The sequence below is a fragment of the Neovison vison genome, chromosome 1, assembly GCF_020171115.1.
Source record: "Neovison vison isolate M4711 chromosome 1, ASM_NN_V1, whole genome shotgun sequence".
NCBI classification, from domain to species: Eukaryota; Metazoa; Chordata; class Mammalia; order Carnivora; family Mustelidae; genus Neogale; species Neogale vison.
In genome coordinates, this window is record NC_058091.1 from 243,793,361 (window position 1) to 243,813,730 (window position 20,370).

At 45.9% G+C, this 20,370-nt stretch overlaps 1 protein-coding gene across 2 annotated transcripts; it reads right to left on the reverse strand.

Annotated features, from left to right (window-relative positions):
- Nucleotides 1-2,811: 2,811 nt before the first annotated feature.
- On the reverse strand, nucleotides 2,812-19,256 carry TXNDC15 (thioredoxin domain containing 15). 2 transcript variants are annotated; one of them, XM_044227270.1, is made up of 5 exons: nucleotides 19,121-19,256; nucleotides 10,837-11,318; nucleotides 9,176-9,339; nucleotides 5,504-5,634; nucleotides 2,812-3,523 (listed from the first exon to the last, which is right to left on the reverse strand). In XM_044227270.1, exons 1-5 carry the CDS (start codon nucleotides 19,185-19,187, stop codon nucleotides 3,327-3,329), a joined length of 1,041 nt encoding a protein of 346 aa, XP_044083205.1. In that variant the 5' UTR covers nucleotides 19,188-19,256; the 3' UTR covers nucleotides 2,812-3,326. The 2 variants fall into 2 exon arrangements, with proteins under 2 accessions (XP_044083205.1, XP_044083195.1); XM_044227260.1 differs by having other exon boundaries at nucleotides 10,837-11,324.
- Nucleotides 19,257-20,370: the final 1,114 nt, after the last annotated feature.

Consider the following 20,370-nt stretch of genomic DNA (forward strand, 5'->3'; position numbering starts at 1 on the left):
CTAGCTTATGCAAATGAATAATATAACCAAGTTTGCTTAGGATTTAGCCGTATACTCAATTTTTTAAATATCAGAGTCCATATAAGTTCAACTTAGCAGTTGTTAGCAGTTAATTTTATATTCCATATGGAGTTGGGGGGGAAAGCTTTCTTGCCTCAAAATATCCTAAAATTCAAACATGGCTCAATATGCATTCTTAACATTTGCCCACTTGACAAAAACTCAAGGGAGGAATCTTGCTGCAAACTCTGATCAGATGTCACTGACCTCAAGGCATCCATCTAAGGCACTACAGTTTCCGTTGCCTGATGCCTCAAGTGGGCAGTGACTGGAGATGGAATTAAGTTTCGTTTCCAATACTTAATCGGGTGTATACAATCATGAATACCCTGCAGACTTGCTTATTAAAGTGAGAACTGCAAAATGAACTGGTATGTGTGAGGTAACAAGACTCCTCATTTTCCTTCTCTAAATCCACTTTAGGAAACTGGTGTCTCAGCTCTAGTTATGAAAAGCAGCAGCGGTAGCATGCCGGTAGGGCCTAGGGCAAGTGATGTTCACCAGTAGGGGCTGTGGATACTCAGCCTTCACATGTATGTCTCCAGTTAGTAGGATTTAAGTTCCTTACCAAAGATTGATTGAGCAAGTCCTCTATAGTGGGTACTCTTGGGAAAGGCAGTCTCCTGCTCACAGTCTTTCAAGCCCTGCTCACCCATGTAAGAATGGGCCTTAGGCCTAGAACACTCCCTTACTGATTGTTACAAAGAGCCCACACAGCCTGTTCCAGGCTTAACACCTTGTGTGGGAATATCCTTCCCTGATCCAGGCTCACTCAATATGTACTCCTGTATTCTGCTTAAGCAGGCAAGTCAGAGCTCTGGGGCATGCCCCCCTCCTCCCAGGAGCCCCCACCCCACCCCTTTCAGTATTACAGACTCCACTGGGTTGGGAGGAGCTTGTGCTAAGACACTAGAGGGGCACTCTGGCCTTTCACTGCTGGGGAGGATCCACTTGCCTTGGGGACCACCGCACACTCCTAGAGCTGATCTCGCTCTGTCTCTTTTGTTGAGTACAAATGCTGTTCCATCCAGTATGGGACTGTGTTGTGTCTTCCTTGGCAACTGATACTAACCAGGAGTGAGCAGAAGTGTCTGGATTTATGTCCCCGGTGATTGGCATTCTCATGATCTTTCTGTCTTCCATGCAGCTGAATTCCCACCCTCCCCATCCCTGGCATTGGTACCAGTGCACAGACACTGGTTCTGCTGCACAGTCACCATGCTTGGGTTGAGATGGTTTACCTGATGTTGGACCTTTCGTCCTGCCTCCTACTTCCTGTTCCCTCAGCACCAGGGCTTTCCAATTGATTCTCTCTACACTTGAACCTCCCCTCTAGGGAATGGCCCTGCTCCACCTTCCCTCCAAGGGAAACTCAGGTAGCTTGTCTCAGCTTAGTATTAGAAGCAAAGCCATGGATCTGTTGGCCGTACTAGGAGCCTGTCCTCATCCTCCACACCAGCATAGGGCCCCATTACATATCAAAGGCATGAATATGCCTGTATCTTTAATAAGACAGCTTCTCATCTGGGAGTGTGCCCCCCCCTGGGAAATAAAACTATATACAATCATAAGTTTAAAAAAAAAAAAGTAATGCTGAACCTTCTCAAAAATCTATTATGTAGTCATGGTTAGGAAATTTCTTGGCAACAGTGAAATATTTATCATTTGTTAAGCAAAACAAAACAAGGTGCTAAATGACAATTATGTTATGACTCTATGGGAAACAAAGGAGAAAGACAAGAGGGTAATGGATTATGATTGTCTCTCAGCTCATAGCACAGGGGCTCCTCCAGTCACCATGCTTAGTTTGGAATGTGGGTCCCCCTACTGGAAGCTGCATGACCCAGAGCAGATTATTTGGGGCCTCATTTATTACCCTTCTATAAAACAAGGATATTTAATACTAGTGTCAATCTCAGAGCTACTGTACCAGTAAATGAAATGGTAGGTAAAGAACTTAAAATAGTAGGAACACACACAGTTAGACTCAAGTGTTCGTTATTGTTATAAAAGATGGAATCACTGTAAGTTTTTCTTATAAGTACACACACACACATACATGTAAAGGTTCAAATCCCAGCTTCATCAGCTTACTGTGTATGTAACCTGGGCAAGTTACTCAGCCTCTCTCCATGCCTCAATCTGCTCATTTGTAAAGTGAAAAAAAAAATAGTACCTTTCTGAACCACCGTCCTTCCACCAGTGACCACCCCAGCCACAGCTGTCCACAACTTAAAGTTGTAAACTCCTGCCCAACATAACATTCAGACAAGGTGACTCAACTAAGATTCTATTTCCATAGAATTTAGGGTGCGTGATAAAATGAACTGCTCTATCTGAAACACTGGAAACAGTCACTACAAAGGTTACTTGTCATTATGTGGTCAGATGTCTTATATCTGCATTTAAGGGATCTTTTAGAAACAGCTTCTCAAAAAAAGTTGGTATAAATTACACATTGTCTCTTTTCTACCTGTGTCCTAAGCTAAACTATAATCAACTTGCAGGCAAGAAAAGTATTACGTATTTCTTTTGGCTCTGACAAACTAGCACAGTGCCAAGAACGTTTTAAGGTTGAATCAGTGCACGCTGGTTAGGTAATGACTAAAATTTGAGTTATGCTTTAGCCTAGAACTGTTAATAAATAAGCTTTAGTTTGATGATAATATTTACTTTCTCCTAACATCTGCCCTATCCAGAAATGACTTAAACCACTTCAAATTCTTCCGGTGAAATTAGAGATCATAAACACCAAGTACTTGAGTCTTTTATTTTCCCAGTTACTTACAAGGTCACACTTATCAATTCTAGTTCTTCCACAACAGGACATTTTCCTGCTTACAGGCTCTGAGAGAAAAACTGCAAATGAACGGAAACCAACCTTCTTAGACATAAAGACTTTTTAGGAATCAAGACTTCTCTAGAACTATACTGTGAAAAGTCCTATTTCCTCCTCCTATGAAGCCAACTATCATTCTACGCACTGTTCCACCTGAACACAGCTCCCATTTGAAACTGGATTACCCCCTTAAAATATTGGATTAGTAAAAACAAGAATGGTGACTTCTGTTGAATTTGCATTTGTTTTTTGCGGTACTAATTAAAAGACCAATTTATAATTTTTTAACACATTCAACAGTTCAACAAATGCATGATCCTTTTAATCTGACTAAAGCTGTAAGTCAGTACTTCACTGGAGAATATATAAGGAAGTGCAGCATTAATTTCTGAAATTTCTTGTCCTGACGTCTCCTTTCAGTCCGTTGCTATTCAGCATGTTCCTGCTCCTGTCCTGGAATTAGCCACCGAATGCTCTCAGTTCGAATGGTAGCGTACATAATAAAACTAATCAAAAAGAATAAGGAAAATACAAGCAGCCAGTCCACACTTTTTATCAAAGTGCTGGGAAGAGGGCCTATTTGGTCAGCTTGAGTTACCACCACATTTTTCTTGGCTTCTATACCTGAAAGAGAAATCAGCTGTTTCAAATCAGAGAGAAAACATACCCGCTAAAGATCTTTCTGAAGTATTTTGCATGGTATGCAAAAAGATATGCAGTCTTAAAATAAACACCACATGAGTATATCTGGGATGGGTTTCACTTGCCTGTTAGTGTCATTTGTAACTTGCCTTTCTCCCACCACATCAAAGGAACAGGAACCCATTCAGCTGTTCAAACCTAAACACTAGAATTTCTGTGAACTCCTCAGAAGGGTCTTCAGGCATGGTGAGAGTTGTCTTTTGTTCTCTTTGAGATCAAAATTCAATAAGCAACTGGTAAAGCTACTCTCAGGAGTCTACAGAATGTTTTCACAGGTGAAGGAATGCTAAATTCAAAATGCTTTTAAATAAGTCCCTGAAAAAATTGTTAGGACTAACCACCACTGATACCAGAAATTACCAAAAATGCTGTGACTCCTCAATTTCTTTTAGGTTCTAGGTTTTCTTAGAATGTTGAGCAAAATGGCTCCCTCTCTCCATTTTAACCTGATTGACAGTCATGGGTCTGGTACTATAATACTTGAATAGCTAATTAACTGGTAACAGCCCTTTCACTCCTATGAGGTAACTCAGTTTTATGTTCTTTACTGTGAGATAAAAGTAATGAGATGCAACTTAATACATATGGAAGGTATGTTATAACTCATTTTGATTTCCAGTGAATATACTTCAGGAAGAAGTAGGGTGCTCATAATTAAGGCATTAAAGCTTTTATGGAGCAAAGTTTTACAAAAAAAATTTCTTCAATAGTCCGTGTTCAGACTTTTACAGAATAAAAAATACAGCCACATGTTTTGGCAAATATTAAGGAATTAAAATAGCATCTGCATATGGATGAATAAATGAATACCGCACAGCAACAAAAAGGAAGAAAATATAACCATATGCATCAACGTAGGTGAATCCCACAAACATAATGATGACTGAAATGAGCCAGACATAAGGGAATCTATTATATGTGTCTCCATTAATATAAAGTTCAAAAACAGGGGCGCCTAGGTGGCTCAGTGGGTTAAAGCCTCTGCCTTCGGCTCAGGTCATGATCCCAGGGTCCTGGGATCAAGCCCCACATGGGCTCTCTGCCCAGCAAGGAGCCTGCTTCCATACCTCTCTCTCTGCCTGCCTCTCTGCCTACTTGTGATCTCTGTCAAGTAAATAAATAAATCTTTTAAAATATATATATATTAAGTTCAAAAACAGATAACACTAATCCATGGTGTTATAAGTCAAGATGGTGGTCACCCTAGTGGGCAGGAGCAGTAGCGCTGAGGGGAGGGACTGGCAATGTTCTCTCTGGGTCAGATTCTGGTTACCCAAGGCGTTCATTTTGTGAAAATTCATCACCCAGCACACCAATATAATGCACATATTTGTGTAAATATTACACTTTAATATATGTATGTATGTAAAAAGTTAACTACAGGTGTATATTATTCTACATAATATATGTAAAAAGTGAACTACAGGTGTATATTATAATATGGTGAATTACAGAATAATAAAGCTGGCTTTTTAAAGGTATCGATAATCATTAAAAATACCTATTCATGTTAAGCTTGCCACTGGTTGAGAGACTTTTAACAGAATCATGGTAGTTCTCATGAAAAGAAGGTTTACGCCTGAAATCCAGTCTTGATTCCTTCACTTAAGAAGAGCAGACAGGGGGCGCCTGGGTGGCTCAGTGGGTTAGGCCGCTGCCTTCGGCTCAGGTCATGATCTCAGAGTCCTGGGATCGAGTCCCGCATCGGGCTCTCTGCTCAGCAGGGAGCCTGCTTCCCTCTCTCTCTCTCTGCCTGCCTCTCTGCCTACTTGTGATTTCTCTCTGTCAAATAAATAAATAAAATCTTTAAAAAAAAAAAAAAAAGAAGAGCAGACAGGAACCCACAGAAGACATATACCTCCAGCAATAAAGTCCCTTCTACAGCATATAATTTGTACATACCTGTCTGGTTAAAAAGGAAGACTTTCAGTGTTTCCAATGTTCGGTCTGTATGATTAAATCTAGCCATTGGCTTAGCTCCTTGAAATAATAAAATGTTAGGAACAGCTACGGTGCCAAACCTGGTAGAAAGGCTATAACAGAAAGCAGTCAGTCAGACAACCTGAACTACCAGCAGGTTTCCTCACACAGTTACCATATCAGAATGGATGGCAATAAATGAGAAAGTATCATTTTCCTGTGACCTACAGAGGTTTCTGATAGCCAAACTATATGCTTATAGCTATTTCTGAACTTTTTCCTTATGGGTTGAGGTTGGGGGCATTCCTGTTCTGCTGAGCTGCTTTCTGTTACAACAAGGAACTACCCTTGACACAGTTATTCCACTTTTTTTTTTTTTTTTTAATTAAGTAAACTCTACCCCCAATGTGGGGCTGGAACTCACCACCACAAGATCAAGGGTCACATGCTCTACCGACTGAGCCAGCCAGGCATCCCCTAGTTATTCTATTTAAGTTGCAAACTGCCAAAAGAGATCAGACCAGAAAATTCTAATTCATGGACAAAACAAACTGTGTCAATTAACTTGACAGAAGAAATTTCAGACTCTCCAGGATGCCCATCTCCATCCCTCATACAAGAGTAATGGGAGTCTGCAGTCTAGTAGACACACCAGGAAGTTCACAACTGGGCCAGGATGTAACAGGATCTGAGTGGGACTGGTTCACCTTTACATAATACAAAGTCATGGTATAAGCTCTGGAGTTAAAACACATGAGTTCAAGTCTCAGGTCTGTCACCTACCCAGCTGTGCGAGCTTCGGGCAGAATATCTAACCTCTTTAAACCTCAGTTTCTCCTGTTAGTAAAATGATAGTACTAGATAATCAGGATTTTTTTCTTTTGTAAACATGCTGTCACTTAAATATTAACACAGGAGGCGGGGCGCCTGGGTGGCTCAGTGGGTTAAAGCCTCTGCTTTTGGCTCGGGTCATGATCTCAGGGTCCTGGGATCGAGCCCCACATCGGGCTCTCTGCTCAGCAGGGAGCCTGCTTCTCCCTCTCTCTCTCTGTCTGCCTCTGCCTACTTGTGATCTCTGTCTGTCAAATAAATAAATAAAATCTTTAAAATATATATATATATATATATATATATATTAACACAGGAGGCAAACACATGTCGCAGGCCAAATAACAAGGACAAGTATCCTCTACTCTCCATGATTGAGGCACCATAGGAGGCACTGAGAAGGACTCATGGAGATGACCAAATGAAGCAGATGATAAACGCCCGCAGGGAATGGAACCCCAAATCCAGAGTACTAAGCTGGTGCTGGGACCCAGCCTGGCAGGCTTGGGGCAGGGGAATACCCAAAGTCTGACACTAACCTAGACCATCCTTTCCATCAGTCTGCTCCCTTGGGCCAGGCCATGTAGATATTCCTCTGAAGCCCTTGTGAGAATTACTAATTTGCTGTGATTCTTTCTCCCTAAAAAAGTTTAGGTAAATATTAGCAGTTACATTATCCACACTGAAGATCAATAGAGTGTAAAGTTTTACTCAAAATCTTTACTCAAGGGACACCTGGGTGGCTCATTGGGTTAAGCATTCAACTCTTGGTGTCAGCTCAGGTTGTGATCTTAGGTTCACAGGATCAAGCCCCATGTCAGGCTCTGCAGGGAGTCTGCTTCTGTCCCTCTCTCTCCCCCTCTCCCTGTTCACTCAGTCCCTCCCTCCCTCCCTCTCTCTCAAATCAAGAAATAAATAAATCTTTAAAAAAAATTTTTTTACTCAAAAAAGTTTAACCGACTTCATTTTTACCAACTTGACCATCTTCCAGACTTCCCAAACTGATTCCCACACAACCTCCTGTGCCCTGCTAAAGGGCATGTGATGTAGAGGAGGAGGGTCACACTTTATAACCCAGGCACAGTCACAGCACTGGGGGGAAATAGAGAACATGTGAACATAGGTCTTTATAACGCAGCTCACTCAACATCTAAATAAGACAAGAGCCCACTGAATAATATAAAACAAAAGTAAATGTCATTTTAAGGGCCTAAATTAATTCATTAATTGATTCACTGATGCACTAAGGAACATACATGCAAGAATAAATGTAAACAAAAGGAGAGAAGAAAGGGGGAGGGAAAGAAAGAAATCCTGAGCAGACATACAACAGAGTGCTGAGTTGGGGCTGCCAGGAGTAGAAATCTAAACCGTGGGTGAGTCTCAGGAGGGTCCCAATTTTGCTAATTTAGGCTGGCCAACAACCTAAAGAGTCCTCTGGCCCCTCCACTGCCATCAGGTGGAGCCACCTTTAAATTCCACCCTGCAAACTAGTGCAGACCCTATGGAAAACAGTGTGGAGCCTCCTCAGAAGGTTAAAAATAGAACTACCCTAGGATCCAGCAATTGCACTACTAGGTATTTATCCAAAGGATACAAACATAGTAATTCGAAGGGGCACCTGCACCCCAGTGTTTATAGCAGCAATGTCCACAATAGCCATAATATGGAAAGAGCACAGATGTGCATCAACAGATGAATGGATAAAGATACACACACTCACACAACAGAATATTACCCAGCCATCAATAAGAATGAAATCTCACCAGGTGCAGTGACATGGATAGAACCAGAGAGTATTATGCTAAGTCAGCCAGAGAAAGATAGACACCATGTGATTTCAGTCATACGTGGAATTTAAGAAACAAAACAGATGACGGGTGCCTGGGTGGCTCGGTTGGTCAGGCAACCGCCTTCGGCTCGGGTCACGGTCCCGGAGTCCCGGGATCGAGTCCCACATCGGGCTCCCAACTCCATGGGGAGTCTGCTTCTCCCTCTGACCTTCCCGCCTCTCATGCTGTCTTTCTCAAATAAATAAATAAAATTAAAAAAAAAAAAAAGAAAAGAAACAAAACAGATGAACATAGGGGAAGGGAAGGAAAAACAAAATAAGATAAAAACAGAGAGGGAGACAAATCTCATAAAAAAAGAAACTCGTAACTCTGGGAATCTAACTGAGGGTTGCTGGAGGGAAGGTGGGTGAGGAGACCGGGTTAACTGGGTGGTGGGTACGAAGGAGGGCACATCATGGAATGAGCACTGGGCATTACATGCAACTGATGAACCACTAAACTCTACCCCTGAAACTAATAATACACTATATGTTAACTAAATTGAACTTAAATTTTAAAAGAATTATTAACTCAGTCATAACAACTCATTCATTTATATAATACAACCTAGGGCTAGTTACTTACTTCTGTGCAAAATGGGAGGAAGTTATAGTAGGTAACCACTCCCCGTTTTGAGGACAAAATGACATACAAAATGAAAAGTGCTTTCCCCAATATCTAGAACCTGGTAAGCCCTCAGTAAACAAAGATATGATTAACATAAAAATAGGTTAGATGGATAGATAGATGATTGACAGATAAATTCCACTGTGCAGAGAACAGTCCCTCCTCTTCCGGGGCCTCCAGAAAGTGAGGCCTCAGCTCCCTGAGGAACGTGACCACCCTCACCACTCACCCTTTCTATCCCTCTCGCTAGTCCAGCTTCCATGTTCACACCTACCTCCTCGGCTTCAAACTTAACTGATGACAATCTCCACATAACTGCAAGCATCAGCCAGGGGGGTGACACGTAAGCTCTACTCAGGGAACATACCTGCTGTGCTGAGATGCATCCAGTGCCAAAAAATGAAGAGCTGGAAACGCCCGGGGCAGAGAATTAAAATGAGGGGCCAAACTGGCAGAAAATCGGCACCACGGCGTGTAAAACAGGACTAGCGTGCAGTCACTACCATTTGGGTTTAGAAAATCCATAAGGTCCTGTAGTAAAAGAAACAAGTGTGAAAGTCAGCAGAAAGTGTTCACGTACATTCCTCTGAAAGAATGCCCAAGAAACTGGAAACACTGCTGCCTCCAAGGAGAGGAGGCAGGAACACGGACTGGAGAGAGTCTGTAGGTATCCCCTTAATAGCCTTTTGGGTTTTGAACCATAGGAATACATGAATCAGCAGAAAAGTATTATCAAATAACAAATCATAAACTTTCCTATAAACTTCCTTGATAGTACTGTAGAGCAATTTTATTATTTTTCATACTCCATCAATTCAAATACTAAGTACCGACAAGGCACAGGCCTCTCACACACTCTAATGGCATTATTTAAGCACTGAGATCTCAGGCCCCAGTCATCAACTCAGCAGATCCCAATCCACAAGCAGTTGAATCAGTGTATTCGGCCAAAGGCTAGTTCAATTTAAGGGTGCACCCGCCCTGCCACCACCCTACTCACACTGCTGAAATAGCTCTCTCCTGGTCAAGTGTTTGACACCCTAGAAACAGTCCTGCAGAGCTAAGGCACAGGGTTCACCGGGCGCTGAGGGGATGGTGTGAGGCCAGCACTGACCACTGCACATGGAGGGGCTACAGACGCTCAGCGTACCACATACCCTCATTTAAAATAAGCAGTCACAGTGTGCAGAGCTAGGATTTCTTCTCGTATTACATAAGCAGCCTGAACTCATCCTGCTACCTAGCTTAACAATCCCACAGAAACAGTCATTATCCCAGTATTCTCTTCAGAATTATCCTTTACCCAATGGACTGGTAAAGCATGGCTGGGCTGGGGACAACTATCTCAGCCCTCACTCCAGAGAAAACACTGGAGTCAAGCTCTTTGAAGGAAAGAAATTTTTCATTAACATAAAATGCTCCCCAGGGTTATCACCACTCTAAACAACGCTAAATCACAATCTTAGTAATTCAGATTTTTTTTTAACTTGCCTCTGTAATAAATATCTCATTTAGAAGAAGAAAAATGCTAGGAATTCTGATCCCAAGCACCTATCTGTTCACTGGGATTTTTTTTTTAAAGATTTATTTATTTACTTGCGAGAGAGTGAGAGAGAGGGCATGAGAGTGGGGGAGGAACAGAGGAAGAGAATCTCAAGCAGACACTGTGCTGAGCACAGAGCCCAATGTGGAGCTCCATCTCATGACCCTGAGATCACAACCTCAACCTAAATCAAGAGTCACACTTAACCAACTGAGCCACTGTTGGTGCCTCTGTCTGCTGGGATTTTCATCATGAGGCCTGGTGGAGAGAGGACCCCAATGGTCAACGCGTCTAAAAAACATAATTGACACTAGTTCTATCACCTCCTCTCCCTATGGACATCATAGAAAGCCAAATGAATTTGCAGTGATACACCCATTAGATGCCGTCCCACCTATAAAATGATAAAAATTCTGACCCAGCAGCTGAAAGTCTATAAAATCAATAGCAGAAAAGGAGAAAAGCGCTAAACCATTCTTTCTTACCTGTGACATATTTAAAATTTTCAGAGTGAAGTTTTCTAATCCCGTCACATTTCTCTCCTCACAGTTCACCTTGGGGGATTTCAGACTTTCCGTGTTATTGGAGTCCTCGGGTGGGGCCGGGTCGGATTCGGCCACTTCAGGCTCTGAGTAATACTCCTCCTCCCTGTCCTGGAAGCCTGGTCCCACGCCATCCAGAGAGAAGATGTGCTCCCGGAGACTGCACCTCGAGTCCTCCTCCCCTCGGGCCCCACAGGTGCCACCACTGGGCTCGGGACTCAGCTTGTCCTCGGTCTCCCCGGGGATTACAGACAGCATCACCACGTGGTCGCCGTCAGGGTCCAGCCCCAGCACAGAACCGGCCTCTCCTGCCGACATGTCCTGGTCTGCGAGGCCGCGCGGGGGGTCCTCCTCACTGGCCAACACAGCTCCCGCCTGCAGGGAGGGAGCATGCTGCTCCTCTGACTGCAAGTGACCGCTGTCCTCTGCAACTGAAACATGCCAGCATGGGCCCACTCATAAGTCCCTTCAAAGTCCATGAACCCCCCAGAATTACGGTTCTCCTCAAATAAGAGATTCTCCCCAACAGAAAAAAGAGGTAGCCTTCCCATGAAACTATCAGAGGGCCATCCACCATTCTCGATAACGAAGAAGGTCACCAGGAGGTACCAGATTAATGAATGTCAAATACAAAGTGGACAAATACAGACCTTCATGTGATACCTGCGGCTTGCTGTGCGGATTATAAGCAAAAACATTCCAGTGCAGCTATCCAATGAGGAAAATATAATACAAACACCTTAACAAGTTCATTTGTTTGATAAGAATATCCAACAAAAAAAATGCTGCCTTTATAGAGGATTCTACTCTAGCGATGCATCTTTGCATACATTCTAACAGCTCTTAGCCTGGCAGGACAAGGGTTACCATCCCCACTTAGCGGAGGACCAAGCTGAGGTAGAGAGAGGCGATGTAACGCCCAACAGCACACAAGCTAATAAGCAGCAGAGTCAGGTCTCTGAGTGAAGTCTTCTGGCTGCTGTGCCAGATCAGGCCTTACCCTCCCCTGTGATACCTCAGGGCTGAGATAATGCCTTGCGGCCTGAAAACAATGCTCCAGCCATACAGCAGCTCCTGCCGGCCTACCTCTCTAGCCAGACAGAGCCTACTCTCCTGTCTGCTGCCCTTGAAAGTGCAAGGAGGTGCAGCCCTCAGGGCCAGGGCCACAGCAGGGCGAAGGAGGACCTTCTTCCCACTGTGGAGCCACAAGATAGAACTTGGGCGAAATGCTCAGGTAAGGGAAGAGTCTGGGGAAGTCTCATTCAACCACTGAGCAACCTCCACTCACCTCTGCAACAGGGACTCCTGCCCTCCAACTCCCATTAACTCAACAAGAGCTGCCAGACTCAGTGTCAAGCACTGACCAGGGGGGAACCAATGAGCCCAGCTGTACTCAGACAAGCTCACCATGTGGCTGGGAAACCACCAGCCATGCAATGGGCTCTGCCAAGCCAACAGCATGTTAACAAAGTGTGAATATCCAACTGGCTTTAAAGTTGGGGAAGCTTCCTAAGGTATGCACACTTGTACAGGTCTCAGAGAATATCCCCATAGAGATTTGCAGATTCATTCAGCAATTCGAAAACCCTGTCTGAGAATTCTGCTCTGGCTAAGCTGGAGTAAGAGGGATCAGATTCACCTTCCCTAGTGAAACAACACAAAAAAGGTAAAAAATGTGAACCGGTTTCAGGAGACTAGTTAGCAGGCAATGAAGGATAAGGATCCCTGAGAAACAGGAAGAGGAGAGCCCTGCATGTGTTCCAGTTTACCACCAGAGGGAATGCCTGCCATGGCTCAGGGAGTGGGGAAGGAAGCAAGCAGAGTCCAGCACTCCTCAAGTTGAGGAGATGGCACTGAGGGTTCACAGAGACCAAGAAAGCTAGAGTTCGTGAGACAGAATAGTAGAGATGGGCAAGCTCCAGAGACCTGCAGAGTGACCCCAATCTAGTACACCGGTCAGCATTTATATGTGGGTAAGCTCCCAAAGCTAGGAAAAGAACCACCCAAAAGGATCAGAGGCAACAGTACCCAACTCTCACACAGAGCTGGGAAGTATATCTGTTCCCACCAGCTAGACTGGAAAAACTCACAGTTCCCTGAGCACTGGGGAGCGTACACAAAAGTAGTGGGTCAAAATTGATCCTACAGTAAATACAGCTCTGCTCTTGCCTAGCAAAACTTAAAAGCAAGGAACATACTACACTCAGCTAACTTAACCGTACCCTAGAACAAAGGATAGCAACCGAGTTTGAATTTGAAAGCACAGCAATAGAACCTATCCAAAATCAAACACACAATGAAAACAAGAATCCAAAGAAATTAAAAGAATCAGTGAGCTGTGGGATAGTTTCAAGTGGCCGTTATAACATACAGATCATGAGAATACCCAGAAGGCAGAGTAGGGAGGTTAGTGTGGACAGAAAAAGTTTATGAATTAATAACTAAAAACTGCACATACTTGATAAAATCATAAATCTATTGATCAAAGAAGTTCAGCAAATCCCAAGCTCAATGAACTACACCAAGATATTATCATAATCAAATCACTCAAAACCAGTGACAAAAACAAAAATCTTAAAAGCAGCCAGAGAAAAAAAATATACCGCGTCCAGAGGAAGAAAGATAAGGATGACAGCAGATTCCTTGATAAAATCAATGCAAGCAAGATAAGTAGCAACTTTAGAGGCACCTGGGTGGCTCAGTGGGTTAAAGCCTCTGCCTTTGGCTCAGGTCATGATCCCAGGGTCCTGGGATCGAGCCCCACATTGGGCTCTCTGCTCAGTGGGAAGCCTGCTTCCCCCACCTCTCTCTGCCTGTCTCTCTGCCTATTTGTGATCTCTGTCTGTCAAATAAATAAATAAAATCTTTAAAAAAGAAAAAAAAAAGATAAGTAGCAACTTTAAAGTACTAAAAGGAAAAAACTATAAACCTAAAATTCTATATCCAGGAAAAATATCTTTCAAAAATGAAGGGAAGGGGCACCTGGGTGGCTCTCAGATGGTAAGTGTCTGCCTTTGGCTCAGTCCCACATGGGGCTCCCTGCTCAGCGGGGAGTCCGCTTCTCCCTCTCCCTCTGCCCCTCCACCCTGCTCATGCTCTGTCTCTCTCTCAAATAAATAAAATTTTTTAAAAAGAAAAAAAAAGAAGGGAAAATAAATACCTTTTCAGAAACATTAGAAGCTAAAAGAATTCTTCACCAACAAACACCCAGAACAAGAATCTCAAAGGAATTCTTTCAGGCCAAAGAAAAATGATACTGGATGGAAATATGGATCCACACAGAAGAATGGTGAGCACAAGAAACAGTAAGGACACTGATAAACAGACACAGCTTTTCTGAAAATGTAGCTAGGAAGGGGACAAGAAAGCCAGGGTGGGTGATAAGGGGCCAAAGGAGGTTTCTGTTTCAGCTGTTAGAACAGAGAAGTTTAAGGATATATCAAATTGATGGGAAAGGTGAGGAGGGCGAGGGAACAGTAGAGATCAGACAGGGCAGAGTATATGGCATCAGCAGCAAGGCGTGTCCTTGACAGAAGAAAGTCAAGCTCTTGTATGACTGTGACTGTGACTCAGAGAAGGCTCTGGGTGCCTCTGCAGGAAACCCTGCCAATTTGGTGGTGGTGGGATCACAATGACAGTCTTTCTGTAGCCTTTGGTTGATGAGCATGTACCACTTATATAATCAGAAGAAAAACATGTTTACTGGGACGGCCACAAAACAGAGGAGAAAGAAAAGCCAGAAAGGTTACACGTCTGGAAAACAAAGGGTGCCAGGTATAGGGGCCAACCCTCCTCCCAAATGCCCCAGCTCCACAGACATCTGCTCTCTCTGAACCTAACCAACATCTTGGGTCTCATAAGTACTTAGAAAATGCCAAAATCCACCTCAGGAGGAAAAAAAAAAATTCAGGGCAGAAATTAGAACCTGGCTCTATCTAATCACCCTCACGAAAATGGGTAGATATCCCCTGCAAAAAATCAAAAAGGAGTCCGAGTGATGCACACACAGAGCTGGTATTTTCAGTTCAGGAGGGTTATTCTTCCCTCCTGTGAAAGAGTTAAGTAGACAGTACACATTAGGCACCATAATATTCTTATGCTCTCAGGTACCAGTGTTTTCACTTAAGTATTGGAAAGAGAGGAAACTGAATTATTCCACACCAAAACAGAAATGACATAATGTGTGAGAGCTGCTGAACCCTTGCAGCGTCACGTGGTTTTTAAAAAGAGAATGCTTAACCTCAACACACTGACTGCATGTGAGCCACGAAAAAATGACAATCACTGCATCACTGGCAGCAAGAAAAATGTCTGGTGGGGCACCTGGGTGGCTCAGTGGGTTAAGCTTCGGCTTTCAGCTCAGGTCATGGTCTCAGGGTCCTGGGATCGAGCCCCACATCGGGCTCTCTGCTCAGCGGGGAGCTTCCCCTCTCTCTCTCTCTGCCTGCCTCTCTGCCTACTTGTGATCTCTGTCTGTCAAATTAAAAAAAAAAAAAAAAAAAAAAAAAAACTTTAAAAAAATCTTTTTAAAAAGATCTTTAAAAAAAAAGAAAGAAAGAAAGAAAGATATCTGGAGAACAAGGGTGGGGGCACAGAGCCCACACTGCCAGGGAGCCCTAGCCTAAGTCAGATCCTTCACACCCTTCCAGTTTTGCTCAGAAGGCTCTCTACCAGCTGCAGGTTTTTCACAATGGCTTCTATGGCAGCAATACCAGGCCCCTCATGGGGTGGCCTCTGTCCACATTCTGAAGGAGTTCACCAGACATCTTGGTTCCTGAACACTCCCAATTTCTTCCACCTACCTCAGTGTTGTCCCGAGGGCTGTTTCTTTACCAGGGAAGCCCTCTACGCGCTCTCCTGCTGGCTAATCTGAATCATCTTTCAGATCTCACCTTAAACTTCACCTTTGCAAGGTGAATTTCAAGGTGAACTTCACCCTCCCTGACCCTTCGACCAGAGGGGTTTCCCATCACAGCACCCAATAATATCCTGGGACTCTGACTGAAGCATTTTCCACTGTTGGAATTTACTTAATTATTTGTAGTCATTTAATGCCTATCCTCCCCAGCAGATAGGAGGGCGGGCCTGTTTCTCTGTCTGGCTCACCACTGTACCTCAAGCGTTCAGCAGAGCATAGGACATGTAATGTATGCTCAGTAAAAATCTGCCAGTTGACAGCCTAGGGAAGACAGGCATGGGGGTGCTGAAGCCAAGAGGTGGTTCCTGTGCTTTGACACCTGGATAGCACTGCTACCTCCAGCTGCCAGTAGTTCCACTACAGGCCCCAAAACCTTGGATTTCCAGCCACCCTAAAAAGGACCCAGGTGGTGAAAGTCCCTCTATCTTCACCCCATTCAAGGCCACACCATGACGACCAATGGCCCACCCTATGGCTGGTGTTATCCTCAGGTCTGCGTGCACGTGGCCCAGGCTGCTGGGGGGGGGGGAGTGTTCACATCACACTACATCACACTGACTACAAGTCGGTCCCACAAATCAACAAGATTCTGCCTGGAAGGGTGCCTGGGTGGCTCAGTGGGTTAAGCCTCTGCCTTTGGCTCGGGTCATGATCTCAGGGTCCTGGGATCGAGTCCCACATCGGGCTATCTTCTCCTCAGGGAGCCTGCTTCCTCCTCTCTCTCTGCCTACCGCTCTGCCTGCCGCTCTGCCTACTTGTGATCTGTCAAATAAATAAGTTAAAATCTGTTTAATTTTAAAAAAAAAAGATGTTTTTAAAAAAAAAAGATTCTGCCTGGAAACAGAGCACACTCAGCGTGGGCAATGTGAGAAGATATTAGTAAAGGGGCCACCAACATGTGGGCTGGATGTCAGAGAAACCAAGAGCAATGGTAAGGCACTTCAGGGCCAGGAACAGCACAGAGGGAGCCACTTAACCACTCACAGACCTTTTTTTTTTTTTTTTTTAAAGATTTTTATTTATTTATTTGACAGACAGAGAAAGATCACAGGTAGGCAGAGAGAGAGGGGGAAGCAGGCTCCCTGCTGAGCAGAGAGCCCGATGTGGGGCTCGATCCCAGGACCCTGAGATCATGACCTGAGCTGAAGGCAGAGGCTTAAACCACTGAGCCACCCAGGCGCCCCACCACTCACACACCTTAAAGAGATCAGAAGCAGGGGTGCCTGGGTGGCTCAGTCGTTAAGCATCTGCTTTGGGCTCAGGTCATGATCCCAGGTTCCCAGGATTGAGCCCCGCATTGGGCTCCCTGCTCAGGGGGATGCCTGCTTCTCCCTCTCCTACTGCTTCTTCCTCTCCTACTCCTTGTGTTCTCTCTCTCTCTCTCGCAGTGTCTTCTATCATATAAATAAGTAAAATCTTAAAAAAAAATTTTTTTTCAGAAGCAGCAACAGTCACAGACCATTGGAACTGTGTGCTCGCCCTTCTAGAAGCTGTGACTTTCCACGGAAGGACAAAGCCAACCATGATAACCCCGAAGGGAGGAAGCTGAGAGAATCAATATCCCGACCTCATGCTCCCTTCATTCCAACCCACGGGAACCCAGAAGGCAAGACAGCCAGTTGTTAAGCCATATGGGACAGCTGCTCAGGGCACAGCGCAGGACAGACAAAGCTAGAGAACCACCTGGGAAACAAACAAAAGCTATCCAGCAAATGCTGTCCCCTCTCTGAAGCTGGTGGTTAAGCACAGTGACAAAGAAATGTAGTACAGAGGTCTGTGAAGCAGGCAGGCATGGGCTTGAATCATGGCCTCCTCAACTTCTGCCTGCTGGAGACCTTGGCAGAACACTTACTGACACTGAGTGTCGGTTTACTCATCTGTAAAACAGGAACCAGAGCAACAGCTCCTTCGTAAACATATGAAGATCAAATAAGATGATGCTCATAAAAGCACGAAGCACAGCACCTGGCGCAGAACCAGTGCTTTCATCAGAGATTGTGTTACTACACTTCCCCCTTCCTCCTGCTCAGCCACCTGGCGGCCCTGCCTCCTGCCTGGATGCCCCACGGAAAGCAAAGGCCCCTACGGAAAGCAAAGGCCTGCCTATTCCCGTAGGAAGTGACAAGCAAGGCCGGAAGATCTAGACGTTAACAAATTGTGAGCAGTGGGGGGCCGTGGGACTGAGGATAAGGCCCTAGGAGCCCCGCCTCCACGGTGGCTGTCTTCCGGCCTGAAGCAGCCCCAAGAGCATGCCAGGGCAAGCAGGGGGTTACCCGGGGAGTCTCCTCTATTTTTCTCATCCAAGCCACCTGAGCAAGAGCAGCCTTCTTTTAAGAAGGGATCCATCAGGGCGCCTGGGTGGCTCAGTGGTTAAGCCGCTGCCTTCGGCTGGGGACATGATCTCGGGGTCCTGGGATCGAGTCCCGCATCGGGCTCTGTGCTCAGCAGGGAGCCTGCTTCCTCCTCTCTCTCTCTCTCTCTCTCTGCCTGCCTGTCTGCCTACTTGTGATCTCTCTCTGTCAAATAAATAAATAAAATCTTTAAAAAAAAAAAGAAGGGATTCATCAAGGTGCCAAGTAAAGCATGGGCTCTGCCACGACCCGAAGGGCAGATGCGACCCTGAGCTCCGCGCCTCCACCTGTAACGTGGAGAGCCTCTTGCAGCCTCTCTGCAAGGGTGCGAGGGCTAACCGCGGGAAGGCACAGTCCGGCCTCCTCGAAGGGGAGCCGTAAATGCCGGCTCTTCGTTGCGGTTTCTCTCAAATAAATAAATAAAATCTTTAAAAAAAAAAAAAAAAAAAAGAAGGGATTCATCAAGGTGCCAAGTAAAGCATGGGCTCTGCCACGACCCGAAGGGCAGATGCGACCCTGAGCTCCGCGCCTCCACCTGTAACGTGGAGAGCCTCTTGCAGCCTCTCTCCTACGGCGGGTGCGAGGGCTAACCGCGGGAAGGCACAGTCCGGCCTCCTCGAAGGGGAGCCGTAAATGCCGGCTCTTCGTTGCGGTTTCTCTCATTCATAATAAAAGCTATGTCTCAGTAGGAGCTAGTACACGGCCACTCCCGTGACTGACGCCTGCTGCGGGGGCCTGCACGGGCTCCTCACACTAGCGGACCACCACTCGGGACCACACATTGGGAAGAGGGACCACGCGGGGCTGGGCGCGCCGGCCGGCGCCAGAAAGGGCCGAGGGGCGCGCCGCGAGACCCCGCGCAGGTCAAAGAGCGTCGTCCTAGCGGACCTCCCCCTCGCCCTGTCATTTCACTCGCCGCCGCCTGCCGCCCCCGGCCGCGGCCGCGGCCCGCACTCACCCTCCAGGCCGCGGGCGGGAGGCCCCAGCACCCACAACAGGACCTGCCACCACCCGAGGAGCCGCATGGCGCGGGCCTAGAAGCTGCCGGGACCACCGACCCGGACGCAGGGTAACCGGCGCACGACGACGCGCGTCGCGCTCCCGGCCTCCCGGGGGGAGGGGAGCCGCGAGCGCGAGCGCAATCCCGTGCGGCCATCTTGGCAGCTGGCAGCGCCCGCTGGCGCCATCTTGGAGTCGGGCGGCCTGCCTCTGGCCTGTGGTCTCCGGTGTTTAGGATTCGCTGTTGTTTAGAAGCCGAGAGCGGGACACCTTGGGTCGCATCGAACGTTCCTGAGCCCCGAGCCCTGGACGAGGTTCCAGCCCAGGCTAGCGGCCGTCTTCGCGCGCGAGCCGCTCTGGCTGCTGGCAGCACACACTGCGCCTCTGTCACGCTTCACTCCGGGCCCCAAAAGGCCCGGAAGCCTCCTCCTTCGAGCGCCCCGAATCCCCAGCCTTAACCCCTGTTCCCCTACCTACGGTTGCCAGGTGAAATACAGGGTGTCCGGTTAAATTTGCATTTCACAGAAACCACGAATTGTTTTTTGTTTTTTTAAAGATTTTATTTATTTGACTGTTTTTTTTTTTTTTTTTAACTCCCAAGAAACATACGGATATTCCAGTGTAAATATGTCCTGTAATTCTATTTGTTGCGTCTGGTCACCCTGACCCTACCTCCTGTGAACTTACGGCGGGCAGTTTTGGTTTGGTGGTTGGTGGATTTGCAGGGCAATCTCCTGCTAGCTCGGCCTCGCCAGCAAAAGCAGCTCGTAAAGGACCCAGAGTGTAGAAAGGCCGGGATGGGGAGGGGTGGTGTGCCCCAGAGCAGGGCTCTGCATTCCAGAGCGCGGCGGGGGTGGGGGCGGGGGGAGGGCGGCGGAGGGACCTAAGATACAATGCTCAGAGATGAAAAGAATGACTCTCCCAGTTAGCAGTTAAGGGAAGGGCCTCCTAAAGTCAATAAAGCCACAATAAAGCAGTGGGCAGGGGCTATGCAGAGGGCTACTGTCAAACTTATTTGAAGAGGTTGATTAACACAAATAGATTTCAAAGGCCTTTACATCAAATCGCTGGTAGTTAAAGCAACGTGAAGAGGAATCTAGGGGTTTTTTGGCCATATGGTGAATCCCAACTCCAACATTTATAGGGATATATGGTCAGTCAGCAAATTATGTAACTTTTTTTTTTTTTAAGATTTTATTTATTTATTTG